Below are 24337 nucleotides of genomic sequence, written 5' to 3'. Positions count from 1 at the left end.
AAGAATGATACTTTGACAGCATCGAGACATTCCTTTGCTTATCCGTTTCTGAAGGGTGCAGTTATCAGGACGTTTGTTTACAAACTGTGAAATAGTACCGAACCGGCTCGATGTAAAGAATCGCGCGAGAAATCATCATGCTTCCAATTATTAAAGAACTTCTATCGGTGTGTACAGATAAAACACAGTTAATTGATAGTGACCACATGAAAAGCAATCTTCTCTATCGGAAAGTTATCCTAGATGTTCTAGACCCGCTGTACGAAGATAAAAGTGCCGTGTTTGATAACACTGCATCCACCAATTTGATAAAAATTGGTGTTCTTTATGATTGTATCTACAACCGCCTGCACACAGGACAATGGAGTACCGTGGATGAAACAGATAGGAAATGTTTTACAGTTCTTTCTTATGCGAGGGTATTTCTAGGAAATCGAACGCCGGTCGTAGAACGAATAACAATTCTTATTGCTTCTCTATGTTTGGTTTATTTTTTAGATTTTATACACATTACTCGTTTCGAAAGATCTACACTGTGGTGTAAAAGATGGGATATATTTAGCCGATTTGGGATTGATGCTGGGAGAAAAACTTAGACTGAATGACAAAAATATCGGAAACGATCTTCTAACGGAGTGTGCATCCATTCTTACAAGATATTTAGGTATGAGGTTCTCGATTTTATTTTAAAGTCATTCACATTGCATCTGCTTTTTGAAATCAAAATCTAGCTGACGCTAACGTGACTGTACCTCCATCGAAACGCCTCAGGTTGGATGAGAAAGTTGAAGAAGTGGGATTAACGGAGAAACCGGACGTTTCAATACTAGAATGTCCCTCGTTGGAAGTTTTTGGGTTCGTTCATAATTGTTTGTAATTCGTTCAACTATTGTTCCTAGTAATCTTTCTTTGCGCACGCTTACAGGAAACAATGTTACGATCCAAAACAACCCGCAATAATACGAGGAATCATCAAAGACTGGCCTGCGATGGAACTATGGCACGACCCTGGCTATTTGCTTTCCATCGCTGGGGAACGTACCGTTCCAATTGAGCTCGGATCTCAGTACAGCAATGATGATTGGTCACAGAAATTGATGAAATTTGGCGAGTTCGTTGAACAAAACATCTGTACCAATTCGCCGAGCCCTTTGGACGGAAATCGTACCGCCTATCTGGCGCAGCATGATTTGTTCGATCAAGTTCCCGCCTTGCGCCGTGATATCACCGTCCCGGACTATATCGGTCGTACCGATGCAAACCCGCGTATCAAAGCATGGCTCGGACCGAAAGGTACCGTTTCGCCATTGCACACCGATCCGTGCCATAACCTACTGTGTCAGGTACGGTATACCAGAGCCATCGAGTGTGTTCAATGTTATTAACCGCACCAAATGCACCACTTGGCCTACGGGTTCGCAATAGGTTTTCGGCAGTAAGACCATAATCCTCGCCCGTCCAGAAGACACCGACAACCTGTACCCACACGAACACTTCATACTGAGCAATACATCGCAGGTCGATGCTCGGCATCCGGACTACGAGCGGTTTCCGTTGGTGCGCCAGGTGCGGTTCCATCGGTTGACGCTACACCGGGGAGAGGTACTGTACATACCGCCAAAATGGTGGCACTACGTGGAATCACTGTCACCGAGCTTCTCCGTTAGCTTTTGGTTTGAATGATTCATGCTGATTGCTGCCACCGTTGCCGCTGCGTGCGCCAAATAAAGGTACCGAAAGCCGAAATAAACACTTATCAAATCAATCCTCCGCACTCCAGTTGTCTACTCGGTTGAGACTTCGTACGGATTTCCCCCCCACTGTTCGTGGCGCATGCGCGTTTCCGCCACAGCATCCTTTCGATAAGCCTTCGGTTGTCCTTACCGAAGCTACAGTTACTTACGAACAATATGAAAACGGTACATATTTCAAGCTACAGCTATAATATTGGGAAACTTTTTCCCTTTTGTTCATCCCAAACAAATTGTAGCTTATGGAGTTTTATGTAATCCTTCAACTGAGGGAACAGTAGGCAACTTTTATTCAAAGATCCTTATGCCGAGCTAACATTCGCATTATACTGTATTAAATAGACGCGCGACAGCACTCGTTCAACAGACTTCCCATTTAAATTATGCTTCACCACCATAACGTGTCGTCAGTGTTGCCGATGGCCTCGGGGTGAACGCATCTGTCGTCCTTAAACAATCGTGACCACGGTGTCATTTTTGCGGCCGGCCTTTACGTTATCAGAGCACCGAGCATGCCACCGCGTAATGTGTGTCGATTTCTGGCGCCGATTTAATCCGATCTAATCCGGCTTTTGGGAATGCAAAGTGAGATCGAAACTTACGCGGCAGTTTTATACAGTTTGTGTGATGTGCTAACCTCTTTGTGGTTGTCGAGTTGTATTTCTTCATTTTGCGAAACGGTCCACGGATCGGACGAAATTGTCTGGTGGCGGTCAGTGGCGGGAAAATTGAATGCTTCGCGCCCAAAACGGGTAGGCCGATGAACAATAGAAAAGCGCACTTTTTACGGTCAAACGGCACGGTCGCGGCAAGGGAGCGTTAAAAATCGAACCAGGCCACTTCTAGGACAGCGGATCCCAGCGTAGCGGCGGACGAAATGTTTGGCATCAATTTGTTCCAAAGCGTGTTGACAGTTTTCCTATTTGCACAAGGTGAGTCGGTGTGCCTATATAAAATCAAAAAGGGAAGAAAGTATAAACCGTACACCGAACGGGATAATCCGGCACCGTTCGCGGAAAATGGGTTTAGAGACTTAGTTTGGCCACTGCTTCCCGCCGGTGGCAAAACGTTGGTTTGGACTGAACAAATCCCGTTTAATACATTTTCGGTTTTGTGGTTTCATTTTCGGTCAACGCTGACTCGTGTGGGGGCAATTGAGCTTTGTTGTCCTTTTTGTGTTTTTGTTTTAGGTTTTTGTTTGTCGCGTTGAGTTTGTTGCTTGCCCAACGGGAAAGAAAAACAGCTAGACGTCGAAAGGTAGGGTGAGAATAAAATCCAATCCACAGCAACAGCGGGGGGCACATTCATCGTTATTCACCGGCTGCATATTCGGTTTGCGCTGGCACGGCATTGTACGATCGTAAGGAAAACCGCACTTATCGTTAGCTGAATTTACCCACCCAACCACCCCAACGTGTCAACGCCGTTTGCGGTTATGAGCATGTTGTTGTGCCCTGTTGTTTTTGTTCGTTCGCTTCGTTCCCGTTGTATCGGATTAAAACGACGTTAGAAACCAGAGACAGCCACCTAAAGTGGAAAACATGTGCCGCTGGAATTGCGCCAAAAGCTGGCCGGAGAGGCGAGACCGTTTCTTGGTCGCGAGTCAGGCCGCCTATAGGATTAAACATTAATTCACTGTCCTATGGGAGCCGCCTAATGGGCCGTGCTGCTTTGCTTGCCAGTTCGGACTATTTGTTTAAATCCGATAGAGGTTATTTCATGTTTTGTTTTTCTCCAACCGCCATTCGTTCGAACTGGACGCTTTCCGGTCTGTGTTGTGTAGCATTCCCGAGTGTGGGCTACTGGGCGCCTCCATCCGCAATGCGCACACGTGCGCCTGCCACCGATATAGTTGCTGTTTTGTCATTTAACGTGTGTTTTCTACGGTTCTTTTTCGATTCGCAATGGCATCCCCCGTTGCCGGGTCGTTCGAAACACGGAATCCCATTGTTAATCCCTCGGCTCAACGGTGCGGAAGGAATCCGAGGGTTTTATTGTTTATTCCACTTTTATGACTTTTTAAACGGTTCTTCGTCACCGGCACGTACATGTTTTGTCGGCAAACCGCCGGTTTCCCAGTTGGTGGTGAATAATTTGTATACGTATTGGACAAAGATAGATAGCAGCATGGTACAACTGTATGCTGATTGATTTTTTCGAATAAACACACTTTAAATACAGGTTTAGTGTTTTTAAAGTACAGTAAAATATGTGAATATGAATTCATAAAGGGGGTCCGCGACAATCGAGCGGTAGCGCCGGTTAGAAAATCGGCCCATGGGCTCCGAGGCTCACCACCTCGACGGCGTGGATTCGAATCCCAACCGAGACCGGACCCGCCCCTGTACGAGAGGACTGACTATCCACGTGTAACAGGGAAACAGGTCTCGTAAGCCCTTAACGGGCAGGTATGACCAAGAGGTCGTCACGCCAAGAAGAAGAAGATGAATACATGATGGATGAATTTTATTACTAATTTTACTACTTATTAAGCATTTGACGATGAGTACTAAAACGACGCCATCGTAAAACGTTAGAAAAAGATAATGAATTTCCATTCACTTCAATCAATTGTTTTGAGTTTTCAAATTTTAAATCAATTTAAGGTCAACTTTTGCAAGCCTGTCTTTATGTAAAATTTGAACAAAATACTTCTGCTATGTATTTTTGTTAGTTTTAAAGGCAAACAATAATAAAAGACCATACACATTACGAGTGGAAACAGTGGACATATAACTGGGGTGATTTCCATGTAATTTTCTTTAAAATTAATAGAATATGGCTATTGTAATGCTTTTTCATAAAACCCAACCTAACGGAATGGTTTCCTTTAAAAGCGAATTCATGTTTTGTGAATTGCGGTCAGGATTCGGTTGAAATTATCAAATCATTAAATCAATTCCCACCGTTCGCCGGCAAACGACAAATCCAATTCCAGGAACATTATTTAAGGAACATGTTTAATATTTAATGACAACCCTCAACTGCTCCCTGCTGGATGAACCTTTCCACTTCCACCGTGTTTCTTCTTAGGGTGGCAAAGGAGAAGGGAGGCGAACTTCGGTTCAGCAACATTTGGTACGATCGCAACCCGGCTTCTGGTTGGGGCATCTCGGCGGGACTCAAATTGCTCCCCTGCCATGTGGCAGCACTTGTTTTGCTACACTTCAACATGTGAAACCATTTAAACAGCAATTTGCCAATTAGGATGCCGGTGGGGACTGAAAAAAAGTATCTTCCCGAATTTGGCACCCGAATAAGAGTTGAAGACACGGTTGTGTGCTGACGGAGGAGATTTTGCTGTATTCTACTGCTGTTTGAAGAAGAATATAATTGTGTCAGGGAAAATGTATAGCAACAACAAAAAACCCCACCCACGAAGGTAAACATACACAGCCTTACGCACGGAATAAGCAGTCACATACGGGTGGTATTTGTTGTGCAAACATCTACACGGTAGGTACGTATGTTTGCCTGCGGTTGAATAAACAGCATTTTCAGCGGATATAATAAAAAGCACACAAGGAACCCGATTCGATTCTCCACGGAACACGGGCAGCTCCATAATGATAGCTATAGAAACGAATAATTAGCACCCAAAATCAAAAAGCTAATTAAAATCGGATTCACACGAAGCCAGCCGCGCAAGTTGTGGCGGTTTGTAACCAAATGAAGCGAACGTAGCGGGAGAACCAAAAAATCAATTTTCCTTTGCCATACGGAGAGCCATCCTCTGCCGTCCACCAAAAGCCATCCGCTGCCGGGGAAAAATAATAATCATCGCACATGAATATTTAACCATCGAGCTGAAATTAAAATTTTGCACTTTCCTCCATCGGCCTTTGGCCCTTGACCCTGTTCTTTTTTTTGCTGTTTTTCTTGCGACCCAGCGTTGGAAAGGCGAAGAAAGTTCAGCAAGAAAAATAACGGGCTGGGGGGTACAAAAAATGTAACTGACAGGCTGGAGGACGTTGAAAACTTAATTTTGATTTTAAATTTCAACAGCGTAGGCATTGGGCGAGTTCAAGCGAAGAGGAGTTGGCGTCGATACCAGCGCGTGGTTTTGCGTTTGCCATCACGGCCTGTTCCACGTTCGCGTCCAAGTTGGTTCACATTTGTTGTGGGAATTTTAATGAATTCCTACCCATCACGTAAACGTGGGATAGTGTGGGATGTGTCCCGTGGAAGGGAGAGCTTTGGCCGGGAAAAAAGTCAGCTGTCCGCAGACATCCGTCGTTTCGCTGTCGTGCGGAAGCTAATATTTAACTGACAGATTTAACGCCCAACGCCCAACGAAAGGATCTGAACTAGCGCTTGGGAGCCCTTCCAAGACGTGCGAAACAGGAAACGAAAATCTACCCGGACGGACAAATGAAAACCGGTGTTCGCTGGATGACGTTCCTTTCCTACACACTTCCTTCCCAATGTTCCAAGCATCACTGTGCTTTGCTTTGTTTCAAACCGATGTTGACAGAAAGAAAGCAACCCATGCATTGGACCTCTAGCACTTGCATATCTTCGGGTGAAGTTATGACGGCCATGTCGGTGGCCGTACGGTGACTCCCGAGCCGGCGGGTCATCGAGCATGCCGAGAGCGACGAGAAACCCCATCCGAATAGGTGACACTGCAGCACGAACCGGTCTGCAAACCCTGGTGACCATAAATTTCCCGCTTGTCCGCAGCGGAAATTACTCACCTCTCTTGTGCACACACGCACGGAGTAGGAGCAATGCCTGAAAGGACCTCCTTCAACAACCTATAGATACTGATAAGCATCGTTTTTTGTTGCCCGATTCCTCGGGGCAGGATGAAAACAAAAAAACCGTTGTACTTATTCTATACTTTGCACCGATTTTGCACTTACGTGCGTGTGTGTGAGTGTCCACGCGTTGGGGGAGACCAAACACCATACACTGCTGTTTTCCATATTCACTGTCGTTCAGCAATTCAGCTGCTTCGGCAGACCATGGACAACGTGAGGGAGCAACCTCAGCCGGGTGTATGTGAGAGCACGTACGTATGTGAATGGTTTTGTCACCGAAGATAAATAGCCCTCCATTCATTGCTAGCCGGAACCGGCCCCCGGTTGTCCGCTTGTTCGGGGGAGATAGGGAGAGGGACGGTTTGGGTCTGTCTGGTCAGCTGCACCCGTGAAGGATGTGGAAAACATGCCGGTTCTATGCATTCCGGAAGCAGATGGGATCCGGCGGTCGTTGTTGCACAACACATGCACTACCATAGAAAAGCGGCAGCGATTGGGGTACACCGGGGTAGGTTGGAGAATAGAATTTCCTCCGAGTCGCATAGTTTCTTCCTGCCCTCGCGAGCTAGTCATTCGATCATGTTACTCAGCTTAACCCTTGCATTCATGAACTCTAATTTATGTTTTACAGACGGTGTTGAATGTCTTGGAAACCAAAGTGAATACATTTGATTCAAACTTGTCGAAATCTTTCACTAGATATTATTTCTTTTTATTTACATTTTGTTCAATAACTGTATCAATTATCGATGATTCTCCAGAGAAGATACGTTAATTTACATTCTTATCCCAAGGGTGCAAGGAATCTCTTTCTTCTCTTTGTAACAGATGAATGATTTATTTATTACAGAAGATATTGTTCAAATTACAATGTTTCTATCCTCCAATTCCTTAGGCATAGGAGATATTTAAGCGTCTCAGGAAAACTTTGCAATAATATGCAGAAATATGTAAATGGTGTACACCTAACTTTTGCATGAAAAAATAGACAAATGTTAATGGACGGAAAACGCTAGCAACAGCAGCAAAAGTAGCATTTCTTTTGTGTTCAGACCAAAGTTTGGCAGCTTTATCATTTAAATTGAATTCGTCGTGGCCAAAACAGTAAACCAACCGAGTTGGTTTTAAGTTCGTACTTCCAGCCTTATCACGGAACGAACTTGTTTGATGTTGTTGTTGTTGATATTTCCTGTCCGCCGAACTCAGCTGGTTTGAATTTTTGATTATTTGGTTCAACCACGGACCGTGCCCAAATTGCAACAGGGTATGTAACGAAAAGCAGAATGGAAAATTTTCAATACGCCAGAAGCTAGCTTCTTCTGGTCATATAGTTGAGACAAACTTAGAAAATATGGACGTTGTTATGCAGAAGTGTCGAAACAAAACGGCTCGAAGCTCCTGTAAAATATGCATTCGGAAAATCGAGACATCGAGTCCATCATGGATGTTGTAACTTATTTGAAGCTGGTTTACAACGACTGGTAGAAAAATACTGGTTGGTTGACAATCAACGAGAAGGGAATGCCAAACCTCCGATTGTCTCTCAATTCTTTCTTATCGAAAAAACATTGACAAATATTAAACGCAGGATCTATTCCAACAATTAAAAACCCGAATGGAAATAGTTAAAAAAATGAATAAATAGTTTTGCCGGCTATGCCTAAAGTTCCGGCCAACTACCGTAAGGTCGCCTTACTGACCATCGGAATTTTTTTTTAAAGCACTGAGCTGATGTAAATTTACAACAAAATTAACTTCATTCAATTATCCTGGATTTGCTTTTTTTCATCGACGAACTTTGTCAATGCAAACATTACTGGAACATATTGTAATTGGATAGCCGAGTTTGTTCCTATAGAATCGATAACGAAAATAAAACAACTCAAATGTTTCAACATTTTAGAAGTTGTTTCAACATAAAAGTATAATCCAGTTTTTGGGTATGGAATTTAAATTTTGGCTTTACCTCTAAGTGAAGTGCATTCCAAGCTCCATAAGAATAACAACATGTAAAGTATATTAAAGATTTAGAATGTCAGCGAATGTGAAAACAATCGATATTCGAACTCTAAAAAAAACACAAAACGCGACAAAATGGTCACAGGGTTGCCAGAGAAAGTAGGTCACACCTGCTACCGCATTGTATGCCCATAAACATGTCCTTGGCGTTTGTGAAGAACGTATTGTAACTGTTCGGTTTTTGCACTAAGTGTTCCGAAAATGGATGCTGCCCAAGTTGCCCACCAACCAGACATTCAAGGGTTCACTAAAGCACACTCATCAAGCCGAACGAGGCAGACTTTTCTCACTTCATTGCCGGGCAAGCGTTCATTCATCCACATTAATGATGTTGTCCAGGTCGACCGGGGAAGAATGCGGACACCTTTGAACCGCACTCCGCTGCGCTGCTGCTGCCCGTAAAAAGCCATCCATTAGGAATCCAACTACCGTCTTCCATCACCGGCTTCATGCTGGTGGACGTTTCGCCGAGTGCTGCGCCACTTTAAAACTGTTGAACGTTCCGTGCAGGTGGCGACCACCGTGGAGCGAATCGCTCGCACGTCGTTGCTCGTCTACCCGCTGCCGGTGGGATATATTTTTCAGGACGATGACATTTTGTACCCTTTCCAGAGCGTGTTTGTTTCCTTTTTCTTTCTTTCGCTGCGCACACACATTTTTCCCCTTTCGCACGGGCAAAGGAAAGGAAAATGTCTCGTCGCCAATGTGTGCCACCGTGGGGGGACCGCACCGCGTCGCGTCACATCGACGTTTCGCCACCGGGAGTCCAACGGGCAGAAGGCACAAGGCGTGTTGCGATGAAATATTGCATTTGCGGCAAATCCGGTCGGAATCGGAGATTGGATTAATTTTCGATTTTTGCACCCCGTTCCCGATCCACCACCAACGCCGGCTTCTGACGCTTGCGATACGAAACGGTCGAAGTCAGACGAACGCTTGACGGACGAATTTGTTGCTGCGTTTCCGCAAACGAGCACGGAAATGATTTTGTTGATGACGTTGGATGTCGTGTCGTGGATTGGGCCCTGGTTGGAATTTTAACATTCCTAGCACTCCGCAGGAACTGCGCGAGTGGCCTTTTGATGACCCGGTTTCCTGGGGAGGACTTGTGGCCAGCGCAGTTAAGGCTAATTTGGTTGCCAATTTCGTATTCATCGGAAATAGTCGCTATGAAGTGCTCTGGCATCCAGATTAATTACGTTGACATATGGTCGTGTTAGCAGGCATCGTTAAGCTTCCCCACACTACGCTGCGTTACTGTGTAGTGAAGTTTGTTTATGAGGTAGGAGTTTTAAAGAAGTGAAATGATAAGTCGTGACAATTCAAATGTATTCCGTGTACACGACGTGGAACCGTTTGTCATTGTTTATAAAGTTTTTCCAACCAATAGTTTTCAAAAGCTTAGTAAAATTTTCCTTTAAACCTGCTAATTTAAAATAAAACTTGTTATTATACTAGCTTGACGCTCGGCGATGCATAGTTAAAAAGTGGTGGAGAAATGAGTTATGTTTTTACACTTATGCAAAAGCCACGCTTAAACCCTTTCCGACAAAACATTATTTGAAACACATCCAGAAAGCACCTGTCAAAATCCAATTCTGGACACAACTTTCAATTTTATGAAATTAAGTTGTTTTGAGAGGTCTAATTTAACAGTTACAATTATGGCATATTTAAAATGATTGATATTTCATCGATTCTATTCCTGCTTGCCCTGATATTTAACATTTGATGAATACATTCTGCCATATGGCGCTATCTTTGGGTTACAGTAGTAGTCAGAAGCACCGCGTATGAAACTAAATTTGGTTTAATTTTAATGAAGATCCTGATATTGATACTAATCACTATTGTTTTACGTAAAAACTCCAGCCAGTTGTAGACATTCTTTGGTTTGTGCAACACAGAAAAAGATGTTGTGCAATTTTATTCTGTTTGTTTGGCTAGAAGTGTAGAGATCGTATATGCTTGTTTTATTTATGTCAGTAAAACTAAGTTTCAATTATAAATGATATAGATGATTTTATTAAAAAAAACCAGGAAACAAACAAATCTTCAACAATGTCTGCAGTGCTTAAACTTAATGTGTGGAAAGTTTCACAATCCACGATTCAGCATTGGTCAAGTTGTTGCAAATATTTGTACTGGTTCCCCCCTCAATTCATGTTAACATTTTGAAATGGCAATTGTTTGTAAGCCGTTTGCAAATACTGTTCGCGGAAAACAAATAACACATTTCGTCATAGCTTAACGTGAGTACCGCAGTGGACGCCAAATCCGTAATTGCCATACTTTTCCTACCTACATTCCAATTTGTCTATTGGACTACCTCTCAATTACAACTTTTGTGCAGCGAAACACTCTTTCATCGAGGAAGCCAGTTTACACCGAATTATTATACTTTCGTGGAGATACGGGCTGCCATTTACGTTGACCACCACTATCCGAAGGGGAAAATCCGAGCAAATGAATGTGCTTTTTTTCTACATTTTTTTCTTACTATTGCACTTTTCATAAGCTTATCACCGTAGTTACCGTAGTTGCGCGGAAAAAGTTGTGTGCCCGTGTATCGGGGCACAATGAAAAGCGAAGTGTAATGAGAATACATAATTCATTTCACAGATAGTTGGCGAGTCGTGCCATGAGTGCTGGGAAAACTGGGATAGCAGTGCTCAAGGCTTCCGGGTGGTCCTCAGTTGAAGTGTGGTTAGATGAAAATCGGTGAACGTAAAAACGAGGCAAAAGTTAATCACTAGGGGCCATTACGCGGAAACGGGCTTGATATGAAACAGGAACTTGTTGGAGGGTGTAAAGTAAATAAATCCAAACTTAAATAATGTAGAATGATTGCAAAGCGCAGTGGAAAAGAACCATCCAGCGCGAAATGTAATTTGACAAAGACCTACAGATTAAACAGGCTGTGATTGATTAATTTGCAAACGATTTAAACCCGAACGGTTTGCATTCGTTACACGCCATGTCGTTGTGCTGATAGAGATGTTGATTATAATCAATTATGAATTGACCCTGGAGCAACTATTTCTGCAATTATTCTATTACCTTTTAACATCATTGCGACACGATAATGAGTGCCGAACGTCCACCACCCTCCCATTGGAGATCGTCGCAGCCGACTTGGATGGATTAAGCTGCATTGCATCAATTTTTGATCTCACCCATCCGGGGGTGGGTAGGTGGCAAAATTAATTGCCAACAGCATATTTCACACAATTTCATACCAATTTCCGCGTTGGCTTTTATCCGTAATCGAACGTATCGATTTTGTTGTACCCCGGGACACCCCGGGGACGCTGAAAGCACGAACCGTCCATTTCGATTGATTTCCTCTCGGCCCGATTGCGGCAAACCATCGCCAACAAAACATTGTGCCGGGCACCTAATCCAATAACCGTTATTATTGCACCAACACTTCACGGGCAGTTTAATTAGCTCCGACAATTCTATCCGGCACCGGGTAAGGATTCATTAAAATCGTTCCGTAATGTGCGTTCGTTCGGCTGTTGAAAATGGCTTTACGCTGCCGCCATTAAAACGTGCCCGAAGATTCGCAGGGGCACGGCGCGCGGCGTAACGGCATCTCCGGGTCAACGATGGCCGGGCCGACGCATTCTTGGAAATTCACTTCCCGGAAACGGGCGTACCCTTGTACCGCCGCCCCCGCTCGTCGGGCTGAAAAGTGGATGAAAGGATAATATAAATTCCTGAGGGTAAATGGCCAACCTCCCAAGGGGGGAATGAGGAGAGTTGTTGTTTGGTACGATGAAAAGAGAAGGATGGGGCGGGGAAGGGGGGGGGGGACTAAACTTTGAATGAGTCCCGAATGAATTTTACCGCCTGATGAGGACGGCTCCGGGAAAGCGAAGTCGATTAATGTGCGGCGCGCAAAATAAAAGCTTTCATCATGTACACCGTTCACTTCCACGCTACAGTGCGATGCACAAGTTTATCATGTTTTTTTTTACTGCAATTTTCGTTTAACATTCTGAGATTGGATAGATTTCGCAAAAATGTTTACTTGCAAATATAAGTTTTAATTTAATTACCAATTGTTTTAAACAGTGTTGGGTCAAGTAACACTTATTGATGTGCGGCACTGCGTTACCACACACAGGTTAATATGCTGTGCCTGGGTGGTAGCACAGTACAAGTGTCATAAAACATTCTATTTGTTCAGTAATATTTTGAGATTTTTAGCGATTTTATTTCACGTATACTTGTATTGTACAATTTCATCTTTAAAGTTCAATTTTTGATGATTTTTGAAAATTGTTTCATTCCCAGGGCTAAATTATGTTTCTATACACAATGTTTATGTATTAAATATACTCATAGTAGTGTAATGAATGTAATGAAATATTTTCGTTATTTTACAAGTTGATAACCTATTTCGTTTTTTTGTTTCAACATCGCCACCTTTAGAAAATACTCGTTGATGATACTGATATGCAAAAAGTCCGTATCTTTGGTTTTTGGTATAAGATTGGAAAATTGATTTTTTTGACAACAAAATTTTCTCCAACTTCCACCATTCAATAGAAGTTATACATTTTATTGGTGTAACGGTGCGATACTTTATTGTACTATCATAATTTTTGGTTTTTTGCGTGTTTTTTGTGAAGTTCGTGTGTGGTGCCACAGTTTACTGTGCCATGTGTGTTGGGTAGCACAGAATCAAGAACTCAATACTAGTGTTAATTGATTTATCTAGAAAACCAGATTTTTAGGGAGTTTTAAAAGCACAAATTTCAATTTCTAGGACTAGCTCAAACTGTTGATATTTTCAATCGTAGTATGAGTAAATTAATTCTCCATAAACGTGGATCAGGTAGTGTGGAGAGAGGAAGAGAACTAAGAGTATGAAATGTAATAATGTTCATTGTTTCAATTTTAAAAGCTTCATTTTGGTGTTAAAAGTTACACAAAAATCTTCTTCCTCCTATTTGGCGCACAGTTCATGACCTCATCACTTCTTATTTCCTCCCACGACTGTAGCCATTGCACTGTGATGAATTTTCATCTTTTCAATTGCACGAAGAAACCCCCTGTTCCCTGCCAGCGGTTAGTGCCCTGGCAGTGAAGCTCTCCGTGGGCGAAGGCAGAAGCGAAAAGGGTCGACGGAAAGTTTGAGATTTTGTTTGCGATAAACTAAAGCTAGAGCTGCTCAATCCCGGAGCCTGGCGTCTAGCTGCTTCCATAATGCAGCCATTTTAACAGTTCTACTCCTTCCGGCCTATCAACCCCCGGTGGCTGCGATCGCATAAAAGCACCGACAACCGCTGAGCATGGTGGAAAAGAAAGGGTATCCGTTTCAGACCCTCCGTCGCACTTTTGGACGAGACACTTGCGGACGCGGCCAGGTGAGGGAGGGAAGTTGCTGCTGCAGCATCCGTCAGCAATCCGAACCGGCGGACAGGCAAACGGTACGGAAGGTGTGTAGCATCAGCTTAAGACAATAAAAGAAAAGATTTTCTCTCTGCCGGCTCTTCAAGCCGGTGTCGGTTGTGCGAGTGTGCGTTTACTTTTTCCCTCCAATGTTTACTATTGGCCAATTTGTGCTATTTCTGCCTGGGTGAACACGGCACATCCGACCCGTGATCCGGGATGGCAATCCCGCAGGGGTAGGTTTGTGGAAATAAAGTCTTCGTTTCACGTTCTACTCTTCCTCATATTGAGGTCGGTTTCGCTAACCCTTGGCCAATGGGGAAGTGAAGGAAATATATACTAATTTTTCACAGCTGTTAGAAGTAGATTTTTTTACCAAAATACTTATAATAGTGAAAACGTAAATACTTTGGAATGGTTGATAAAAGAAAACCCCGATCAGTAAATGAGAATAAAATTTAAAAATCGAAATGAACAACCAATAACAAACGTAATATAAAAACATCGGGACATACCATCCCTGCTTGGTAAAATATGTCTTTCGATATGCAGTAACAATTTAGCAGAAATTGATGAAGCAAAGAAAAATAAATCACAACAGTTTAGAATATCCAGCCATTTTTGTCGAGCGAGTAATATGTTAAATTCCTTTGATCTCCGATTTAGGAATCCACATTCCAGAAAAGCAACCATCGAACGCAACTCATTACAAAGCAATTTGAGCAAATTTTTCTACAATGTATACATTCCATATAGCAGGTTCGGGACCAAAGACATTTCGATTACAATAACAATAAATTTTTGATCATTCATGAAGGTTTGTGCATTTCCTGCTTCACAATGCATTGACTGAATCGTTTTCATCGTCTTGCAGTTGCTACCTTCAACTAAAAAAATGCAATATAGAAAAGTAAAATGGGAACTTTAATAATTTTAAAATTAAAATTTGTATCAAAATTAAGTGAACTACCCGTTTCATATAAATTGCAACAGTGTTTTTTTTATATAACTCAGTGTTTCAACCCCCAGCTATAAACTCGTCAGTTCTCGACAATTCGTTATGAACGCCATGCGAAGCTTTGCTCATGTGCTAACCAGCCTGAAAAGGTTGTAAGCTCCTGCAACTTACTTATATTTTATTTACTGGGAATCAGTTGCACACAAACACACCAACATACGACACTTTTGAGGCCTTAGGCTAGAATCTTTGACAAACTGGGGAGATAGTATACCCGGGAAGCTCGTTTGCCGTAATGCAAAGATGAAGCGGGCAGAAGAATTTCAATAAAGAAGCCAGAAAAATTCGCCTACCGTATGCTGCGCGTTCGATGAATGCCAACGGACGGCCAGACTGGAGTTCGTTTTTTTTCTAATCCCCTTCTGCCCGAGACGCCAGCCAAAACTGGTGAAGGTTCGGAACGCACGAACCGGCAGGCGTCGAACGAACTGTGGAAACATCAACCCAACCTCGATCCCGACCTGGGAAACGTTTTTTCTAGATATCGAGCCTTTTTTATTTTCTCCCTTTCCAAGACGAACCCTTTCCAGACCGGCCCTCGTTCTTCCGGTGGGCGAAATGAGGACTCCATCTGGTTCCTGGTTTTGAGGTTCCGTGTGTACAAAGTGTGTGTGTCGGCCCGTATGCTGTCCGGAAAACGTGCAACGCCGTCTGACCCTCGGGTTGGGAAAAAGGAAGCTCCCGACCGCTGGCCCGGACATAAATAAACCATCGTTCGCATGTCCACCGACCGGTGTGCCGGGGTGCACGAACCACAACACACAAATAGATGAAAGGCCGGTGCAACAGGGGGTTGTGCCGGGATTTATTTTCTTTGCTTCCCGATCTTCGAACCCGCCCTTCGTCGGGGGTGGCCTGATAAAATAAACATACCGCGTCCCAGGCTCCGGCCGGGGCTTCGACCCTTTCGACGTATTCTTGGATAGATGGACGGGATCAGGATCTCGAGGAGAAAAAGGAACAGACGACGGAAGGTATCCTCGTATGGTACCATTCTGCTCCATGTGCGCCCTCTTGGTGGGTTGATTTCTATTTTTTATTTTTAGTTTAACCAACCGTTTCTTCTAGGGCTGGCGCTGGGTGCATGTGTTAGTCTGGCCGTCTGGGTCGCGAAAGGCGTCATACTCTCACTCAAGCATCCTAAAACAACTTCTTCACAAGCTTACGCTGCTTAAACGGGAGCCAACGATCCCCACCTTGGCAAAAGGGGGGTCACTGACTGAAAAAACCCGGCACAAAATCGGGATGAAAAATCATGAACCAGGCCTTGTTTGTGCCTGCTGAATCGGAAAACCGAAAACCTCAGGAGCTGGTCCCCAGAGTGATAGCCGTTTTGGACGGTTCTTCGTTATTCTTTTTCCGTGCCTCCCCCAATAGGGGAAAACGGGTGGAAAACCCCGTTGCCACGTTTTGTGGTAGTAGCGCAAAGTCAGCGGAATTGAATGCGAGTGGGAAAAATTATCTCAACCTTTTTTTTTCATTATTTTTATTTCTCCACCAACCGTCACAGCAAAAAAAAATCAAAACAGAAAACGATGTGCCCTCGAGCGGTTCGGACGCTGGCAAATTGTTTTTCTATTCGCCTTTCGCCGCTTTTGCGATGCCCGCATATCCGGGCTATGGTTCGGACAGGATTTTCTGCCTCGTATCACTTCGAATTGTAAATTGCCAATATTTGCCACTCTCGGTGCGCCAGGCCGGGATGATTGAATTGCTGTCACTATGTGTGTATGTGTTGTGTAGTGGACATGCAAATTATTTCCGTTGCTGATCCAGGACGGGAGTCATCAAATATTTAATTTGCTCCCGGGACGAAGCATCGTGTTAGGGGTAGATTCTTTGCTGCCCGGCACAGGACGGATCATTTTATTGAATTTTTCCTCCCCTTTTTTTTCAAATCAATTATTTTATTGAATAAAGTAAGTGCATGGTTTGGTAAAATTTACATTTTGCCTGTTTGTCGTGGACAGTCTTCTGTAACCAATCAATTGAATAGGTTAATTTTAGATTTTTCCCATTTCAGATTGCCTTTACAAGGGGTTGCATTTTATTAAACACATTTTCAATGTTTGTCACCGCCATTTAATATCCAACAAATCAATTTTAGGTTTATTAAACCATTTAATTTTAGTTTATTAAGCCATTTAATATCCAACCAATCACACTTCACAGATTGCCGCCGAATCATAAATTGTTTTTTAATAAAACACATTTTCTTTTTTTGGTTCACTTTGAGGATTTTAATGAAGAAAATTGAATTTATTGGCGTTAATTTTATTTGTAACGTGAGTTTCATAAAGGTTTACGCACGAAATTGTTTTGCGAAAGCGAAATATTTAGTATACACTTTAACTGTTTATTAACGATCTCCATTGTATTTTCCTACTTTTTAGTCATTGGCCTTTTTTATTACCAGGAATCTTCGGCCCGTTAAAGAGGCGAACGTTAACTTTAAACACGGCTTCGATAGAGTGAAAGTTTTTAAGATTTTCCTCGCCTGTCTACCGGACTGTTAATTTTATTTGAATCGATCCAAAACAAACTTTATTCACTTCTGTCTGGAGTTCTACCTACGGATGTGTTAAGCATAAACGTACCACCATCCAGCACTGGAACCAGGCACTCGATGGGAATTTGTTGAAGCGTTTAATAAAGTTTTCTAACTTTACTTCTCGGTCTTGGCAGAGTGCCTCAAGGAAAGTTTCCAACCAGTAAGGAAGGCGATCGGTTAAAGGTTAGTCAGTTTGTCGCAGGCAAGTAAAGGGCACTGCCTTTCAAAGCACCTGTAGGCTGTATAACCTCGCAACAAGAATACTGGTAGCAATTTTTCACAAAACGGTAAAATATTGTAAATATTTTCTAGAAATTTTTTCAGTATTTGAAAAAAACTAATCAAATACTTTCAATGTAAATAAATTATTTGTAAACGACTTACGACTAAGTAAATCCACTCATGCCTACCAAAGAGGAGAAAAATAATTACTAGTATATAAAATCGTTTTGCATCAATTCCAACGCTCCAGAATTGCATTATTGTAGAGCGGAAGTGAACCACCCCCGTGTCGAAGCCGAAAGCGTGCTCTAATGGAGGCGCCTGGTGGTTGGTAAGCTCAAACAAAACCGATATCTTTCCGATGCTCACTGGCGAGAGGATGGCAGGATGAGTACCCGCTCTTCACGTCCAGCCGCCCCCTCCGCTCGTTCTGCAAACGAGTGCAGCTGTGCTGTAAGCCAAACCAATCTCGCAAAAGCCTTTGGCACCATGGCTTTGACCCACTTGACCGTTGCACTTTGGTGGCGCAGAGGGAAAATTGAATTAAATTTTCCAACCATGTCGATAGGGCAAAGAATGCAGGAGGGCTATGCAGGGAAGGAAGGTGTGAGACGCGCCAGGGTTCGATAGCTGCAACTGCCGTTTGCCACCGGGCCATGCTTTTAAATGCGGTACGTTTATCTTGAATTTTTCCAATTCCCTGCGCACGGATTTCGAACTATCGGACCACTGCTAGTTGTACATTGATATTGTCTTAATTGTAATACGAGCACCCGGTGGGACCTTGGACCAAATGGACCATGGAGGAGAGGGAGAGACCAAGGGGCGATTGGGTTCGATTCTGCTGAACAAAGGTCCTCCAAAGGCGCTGTTGTATTGCATAATCTCCAGGTGTGGCCATAAAATGAAACACGATGGATGAATAATGCCGCAAACGGTACAAGAACAAACATCCGTTAAATAACAGTACCGGCGAGTGTAACAAATGCTGTCTAGAGAAAAGTACAAAACTTGAACGGTAGAAAAGCGAAAAAACGAAATGAGATGCAAAACTCCTGCTCCAGTGAGTGTGCACAAATGAGTTTAAAAAGTGGCAGCCGAAGGGAAAGGAAAACAAAATTATGAATCCTGTAGTCGCCAAACGGAACGATCAATCATCCCAGTACCAGTGAATGCAATAAAGTATCAAATTTCATCAGCGACCAAGGCAAGTGAAACTCCTCCGTCCGCTCGCTTTTGTTTCGGTTGGGATTTTTCTTTCCGTTTTGTTTATGGAGATTCCTTGTCCTTTCCCGCCAGCGAACAACAATAAACAAGCAGCTGCCAGCTACGGCCGAGGTGTGACGTTGGTCCGCTATTCTTGGTTGGTCCGTCCGCTTTTTGCCTCAAAACCCAGCGCGCTTTCCATCCCGTCACGTGGCGAGAAGTGCAAAGTGGCGGCAAAAGGAAACTAAAAGCAAACACATCGCGAGGCAAGGCGAAAACTTGCTCAAATCAGTTGCTTGCTACCACTATCTTTGCACATCCTTCGGTGGGCACGCTCGCAGGGTACGGAAAACTTACGGGGGGGAAACAACGGACAGGAAGAAATTGTGAACGCGGTGGCAAATGAAATATTCATGCTCAAAGCCAGCGCTCGTTGTTGGTGCTATTATGTTTTATTTTTTGTTCTTCCGTCCACGATCCTCCGGGAAGGAGGGAGCAATAGTTATGTTTATGTTGCACCATCGTCACTCATCGGTGGGTGGCCGTGGGGGACAACCGGAATGTTACTGCCATGTTGTGGGGAGGCGCTTGTTGTTTCCCGTTTTCCATCAATCCCGAATACGAGGCGAATGAATTTTCATCCATTTTCCCGCCCCCCAAGCGCAATGCAATTTAAGACGGTTCATCATAACGGGAGGTCCGCCTGTTCGAGCGCGCTTTGGCACCAATTTCCACCGTGAATGGGTCCTTGGAGCTTGAGTCGCCCCCCCGCAGCGTGGGTTAAGATAAATGAATTTACATGCAAATGATGATGATTATTCCGCGTGACATCGGGTATTGGAGTTTTGCGTTTGATGCAATCACCGACTTCATGAGGTTGGATGAGGTGGTTTGGGCAACGAGGTAAACCCGTGTCGTGGGGTTTTGAGAGATGCAAACACGGTTATGCACCGCGCGACAAATCGACAAAACCTCTGCAGGTGAAACCACGACGGTAGACCAAGGCCGGCTCGGTCGACGTGATTCGACGGAGCGGGAATTGCATAAAATTATGAACTATCCGCCAAACAGTCTCACTCACCCCCTCATCCTCGTCTAACCGTAGTCCGTTGCTTTATCTGGTGCCGACATCTATTCCCGGTTTACGCAGCGTACCATTCCGTGCACATAACGAACCTGAACGTCCCGAAGACGTACGTCCTCGATCGGAGCACTTACGATGCGGTCGGAGCAACTGCACCCCCATCCCAGCATACGCCAGCGTGGTACGACGGGGCGCCAAATGAAGTCACCAGCACCACCACCACCACCACGGACGATGGTATGCCGATGACAACGAGCTCTACCCTCACTACAGTGGCGGACGAACTGAACGGGACGCAGCAGCACCAGAGTTTCGGCGAACCGAAACCGCTCATCATGGACTGCCAGTACGAGATTAAGGCGCGCGAGTGCGGCTTCGTGCTCAAGTGGTACTTCAACAGGAAGCTCATCTACCAGTGGATACCGTCCCGCGCCCCGGTCGGTATGGTAAGTGTCGGATGGCCGAGGCAAATGCGGCTGCGAGTGCCTTTTCTTCGAACGGTCATGGTCTCGCCAGCCACCGTCGCATTATCGTCGATCGGCTGGCTTGGGCATTCGATTAGACGTTCGAGCGTACAGTGTGGCACCAATTATTGCACTTCATATTTCGCTAATTTACTGTTCTACTCATGCATGAAGTTTGAAGAAAGAAAACATCTATTTGTCAGGAACATAAAATCGGTAAACTTAGAATGAACTTTACTCAATTTAATACAATCATTAAAAAGTCTCAGTACAAAAAGGAAACTTTCAGTAGTAAAAACTAGCGTATCTTGCAAATTAGTTCAGTTCATAGTTCTGTCCTAAAGTTCTTCGTAAAAAGTCATAAAAAGGTATAAATTATAAGATCTAGTTATGCTTCATATTCATAAGTTCCTAATTCGATAATATTTTTAACGTTTCGTCGTTTTTGTGAGATTTAAAAGTTGAGGTTAGCATATGTTATCCTAAGGATAAAAAACTGAAGTAGAATAAATAGTTTTCAAAATTCGTGCTAGTCCTGAAATTATTTGAATGTTTTTAACATATTTAAATTCCTTTGTCTTAGTCATTCCGATTCCAACATCTAACTGAACAAATAGTAACCAAGAATTGACAGTTTCATTTGAATTGAAAAAAATGAATGAAAACCGCAGTTTGAATTGACTGACAATTGGGAATATTTAATCCAGGATGGTTTGTTGTGCAATCGAAGCGCTTTTCCAGGCCACACTGTCCGCCCACTCGACGCTAGCCGTAATTTTAATTCCTTGCTGTTCCAGTAACTCATCGACAGCGCACAAGGTCGAGCAGCTCTCACGTCATGTCTTTCCATTTTCATATTGCTCCTGCCGTGGCTCCGGTCCGGGCCGGCCATCGCTTCCACAACGTCTGCCATCCATCCACTCTGTTGATCCTGGCGGCCCTCCGGTGGGGTGGTGCAGAATCAGTTCAAGAACGAGCTGCAGATCAACTACTCGATGTCCGACTCCGTCAACTACAAGTACCGTGCCTTGGTGATACGCAACCCGAAGCTCAACCACAGCGGCGAGTACATGTGCTCGGTGCAGACGTACGACTCGTTCGATCGGCGTATGGCCCGGTTTCAGATCGTCGGTAAGTGTACGCCTACCGTGGTGGGTGGAGGGATGAGGGGCTGAGCTGACTGCCTTTGCCCGACCGATATCTGTCATTTGCCGGCATGAAAATTCACCGGCACGAGATGCCTTCTTCGTCGCAAAGTCTTGTTGGTAAAGTCAATGTGATTCGATTAGGCCCGGGCTTGTAATTACCATTTCCTCCTAGCCCGAGGCGAGCGCCATCTGTTTGCCTCGGGCCGGTGGGGATGTGCGTGTTTTGCGGCGTAATCTTATCTATTGATTTACATCCGGATGAGCGATGCGATAGGGGTTGGGTGGGCGGTTGTGTCTCAGGTTCGTTTCACTAAAAGCTTTTCAACTGACCAGAAATCTTTGATATACTTTAAAGTGAGTTTGCAAGCACTTAGGACAAGATTTGTAGTTAATCCTGCTCCTATCAAACATCAGCTCGAGGATTGTTGTACCCGGCTAATCTAATACGTATCTTTGATTTAATTTGTGAATACCTGTTCAATACCAGGTCAATGCTTTACCTTTCCGTAAAATCCCCAGGAGCATAATATTTGAACGCAAATAAATTGCTATAAATTGCTAAAAAAAATTTTGTTTTTACAACAGACGATCTAGTTGTAGAACATGGTAAAACAAAGATTGTTTTTGTTTTTACAAAATTCAATTTATTCGTTTGAGCATGTTATTCTTCTTAAACATATTTAAGCAATATTAATTTAATAAAACAGCGCTGTTTCAAGTATCCAACGTGCTAAGCCCCGTCTTTTGTGGAACATTATTTTATTTAACTATTAAAAACTCAATATTGGCCACTTTTCCACTGATGAAATATCGGAACGTAGCAAACAAAAGGAAACCCCCCATCGCGACAATGTTAATACCGAATCTGTTTGCACCACGTCGCGTTCGCCGGCTTTGATTGATTGCGATGCTACTTGTTGGTCATCAATTATTAATTATGCGGATATTATTGAAATGTATCGTTAAAAATGAAAACGAATTGATGCGTGTGCGTAAAGCAAATAACGATCAAGACCGCAGCACAGCTTCGCTGGAGCTGACAGGGCGACGGTTTCAGCCAAGTTTCCCCATCGATGAAATTATGCACGGTGCTATTAATACGTAACTTATGCCGCCTCCCGCTGCCAACAATGTATCGTATTTTTTCACAATCAACACATTCACGATCGAATGAGCTCTACAAACAGAGCCAAACGCGTATCAAGGTGTTTGAAAGTTGCTGTAAACATTCAAATGCCATCAACTCACTTTTTAATTAAAATTTTATTTAAGTAGTTTGATATAACATTATTTATTTCAATCATATCTCCACACAGGTAGTTCCCGAACGAATGCTTCTGTTGAACCTATTTAAGATTTTAAAAGTGGTTGTAAACATTCAAACGCCATCAACTCTCTTTTTGATTTAAATGTTATGCAAGTAGTTTGGTACAACATTATTTATTTGAATAATTTCTACACATTTGCAGTTCCCGAAAGAATGCTTCTGTTGCACTACGAAAACGATGGTGACAGCGAAAACATGCTGCTGATAAAGTGCAGCGTCTTTATGATATACCCCGAGCCAAATCTGTTGCTAATGTAAGTAAGAGTGGACAAAATGTTTGATCAAATTTCAATTTGTACCGTCATGCGTCGCTTTTCTGTAATAAAAAGAAGGAAAAATAGTTTTATTTTTACTAACGTACTCATTTTTTCCATCATCCGCTTCGATTTTGCAGCGTTAGTGGAAATCTGTTTCTCGTCAGCTCGCGCACACTGGTCACCGCTGATCAGAACCACATGTACAATAAAACCGTCTACGGTAAAATCGATAAGCATTTGCTCATCTCGCCAACGTCCATCAGCTGCGTACTGACCGTGCCCGATTCCGGTTACATCCGCAAACGTGAAACCATCTATTACGGTAAGTAGAGGGGATACCCTGTGTGCTTGTGCGTCCCTCTGTGATGGAATGAACGGTATGGGCCCATTATCCTTTCTGCCATTCGCGGTCCCATGGTACTTGAAATGCACTGATTGTGAGGGCAGGAAAAAGCACCGTTCGAGAATCTTTAGACATTTTTGACAACCCGCCATTCGCACCGAATATAATTTCAACTCTGTCATATTTTCCAGACCCAACGCCATTGACAAAGTGGAGCCGGCTGCGGATGGACGAACGGGGTCGATTTCAGCTGCTCTCAACCGATAGTGCAGGTTAGTGTTGGAAATCGTGGCTACAGCTTCCTTTATTTGGATGAGTTTCAAAAAACCCCCACAACAACCACTTCCCTTTCCGAAGCAATTTAAATATTCCCAACAACCGCGGAACCGCGGAACGATTGATTGGAAAATGCCCGAATAAAAATTTGACACCCTCACCAGGCATTTCCACGAGTGCACCATTCATTAATCACACGCTTTTGGCAATGCGCTGCGCGCGAACTCATTTAAATTCCCGTCCGGAAGCACATTCCTCCCTCCCCATTATTTTCTACTCCGTTGCATCACCGAATTTCTATTGGTCTCAATTTTCTTACTACTATCATTCGCAGGACAATTAAATCCGCTTACCGGTTCGATGATTAGTTTAATTGTATTCCTACAGCGCGCACTATGCCGACTCGGCACAGAATCAATTAAATAAACGGGCCCAATGAAGTATAAATTGTTGTTTTGCGTTTCTATTGATACATTGATTTTATACTGTTGTGCTATTCCGAATA

The 24337-nt window shown here is 43.6% G+C and overlaps 2 protein-coding genes across 3 annotated transcripts; both read left to right on the top strand.

The window, feature by feature from the left end:
- Positions 1 to 119: 119 nt before the first annotated feature.
- Positions 120 to 1757, top strand: LOC131258577 (bifunctional peptidase and arginyl-hydroxylase JMJD5). 2 transcript variants are annotated; one of them, XM_058259925.1, is made up of 5 exons: positions 120 to 167; positions 499 to 664; positions 732 to 855; positions 926 to 1343; positions 1426 to 1757. In XM_058259925.1, the coding sequence occupies exons 1-5, from the start codon at positions 138 to 140 to the stop codon at positions 1681 to 1683; spliced, it is 996 nt and encodes a 331-aa protein (XP_058115908.1). In that variant the 5' UTR covers positions 120 to 137; the 3' UTR covers positions 1684 to 1757. The 2 variants fall into 2 exon arrangements, with proteins under 2 accessions (XP_058115908.1, XP_058115907.1); XM_058259924.1 differs by having other exon boundaries at positions 121 to 419.
- Positions 1758 to 2555: 798 nt separating this feature from the next.
- LOC131259003 (uncharacterized) lies at positions 2556 to 24279 on the top strand. Its single transcript, XM_058260410.1, has 7 exons — positions 2556 to 2683; positions 20084 to 20463; positions 21441 to 21612; positions 23099 to 23210; positions 23351 to 23535; positions 23748 to 23828; positions 24167 to 24279. The coding sequence occupies exons 1-7, from the start codon at positions 2629 to 2631 to the stop codon at positions 24256 to 24258; spliced, it is 1077 nt and encodes a 358-aa protein (XP_058116393.1). The 5' UTR covers positions 2556 to 2628; the 3' UTR covers positions 24259 to 24279.
- The last annotated feature ends 58 nt before the right edge of the window (positions 24280 to 24337 follow it).

The sequence above is a fragment of the Anopheles coustani genome, chromosome 3, assembly GCF_943734705.1.
Source record: "Anopheles coustani chromosome 3, idAnoCousDA_361_x.2, whole genome shotgun sequence".
NCBI classification, from domain to species: Eukaryota; Metazoa; Arthropoda; class Insecta; order Diptera; family Culicidae; genus Anopheles; species Anopheles coustani.
The sequence above is the reverse complement of the archived record's forward strand: the minus strand, read 5'-3'. Positions and strand labels throughout refer to the sequence as shown.

What these genes read in the sequence shown, in the direction of transcription:
- LOC131259003 (XM_058260410.1), top strand. Translation starts at nt 2,629, where the DNA reads ATGTTTGGCATCAATTTGTTCCAAAGCGTGTTGACAGTTTTCCTATTT. An exon ending in AGTTTTCCTATTTGCACAAG is followed by an intron (nt 2,684 to 20,083) that starts GTGAGTCGGTGT and finishes CGGTTTACGCAG; the next exon opens with CGTACCATTCCGTGCACATA. An exon ending in GGCCCGGTTTCAGATCGTCG is followed by an intron (nt 21,613 to 23,098) that starts GTAAGTGTACGC and finishes ACACATTTGCAG; the next exon opens with TTCCCGAAAGAATGCTTCTG.
- LOC131258577 (XM_058259924.1), top strand. Translation starts at nt 138, where the DNA reads ATGCTTCCAATTATTAAAGAACTTCTATCGGTGTGTACAGATAAAACA. An exon ending in CCCTCGTTGGAAGTTTTTGG is followed by an intron (nt 856 to 925) that starts GTTCGTTCATAA and finishes GCACGCTTACAG; the next exon opens with GAAACAATGTTACGATCCAA. An exon ending in GCCATAACCTACTGTGTCAG is followed by an intron (nt 1,344 to 1,425) that starts GTACGGTATACC and finishes GGTTCGCAATAG; the next exon opens with GTTTTCGGCAGTAAGACCAT.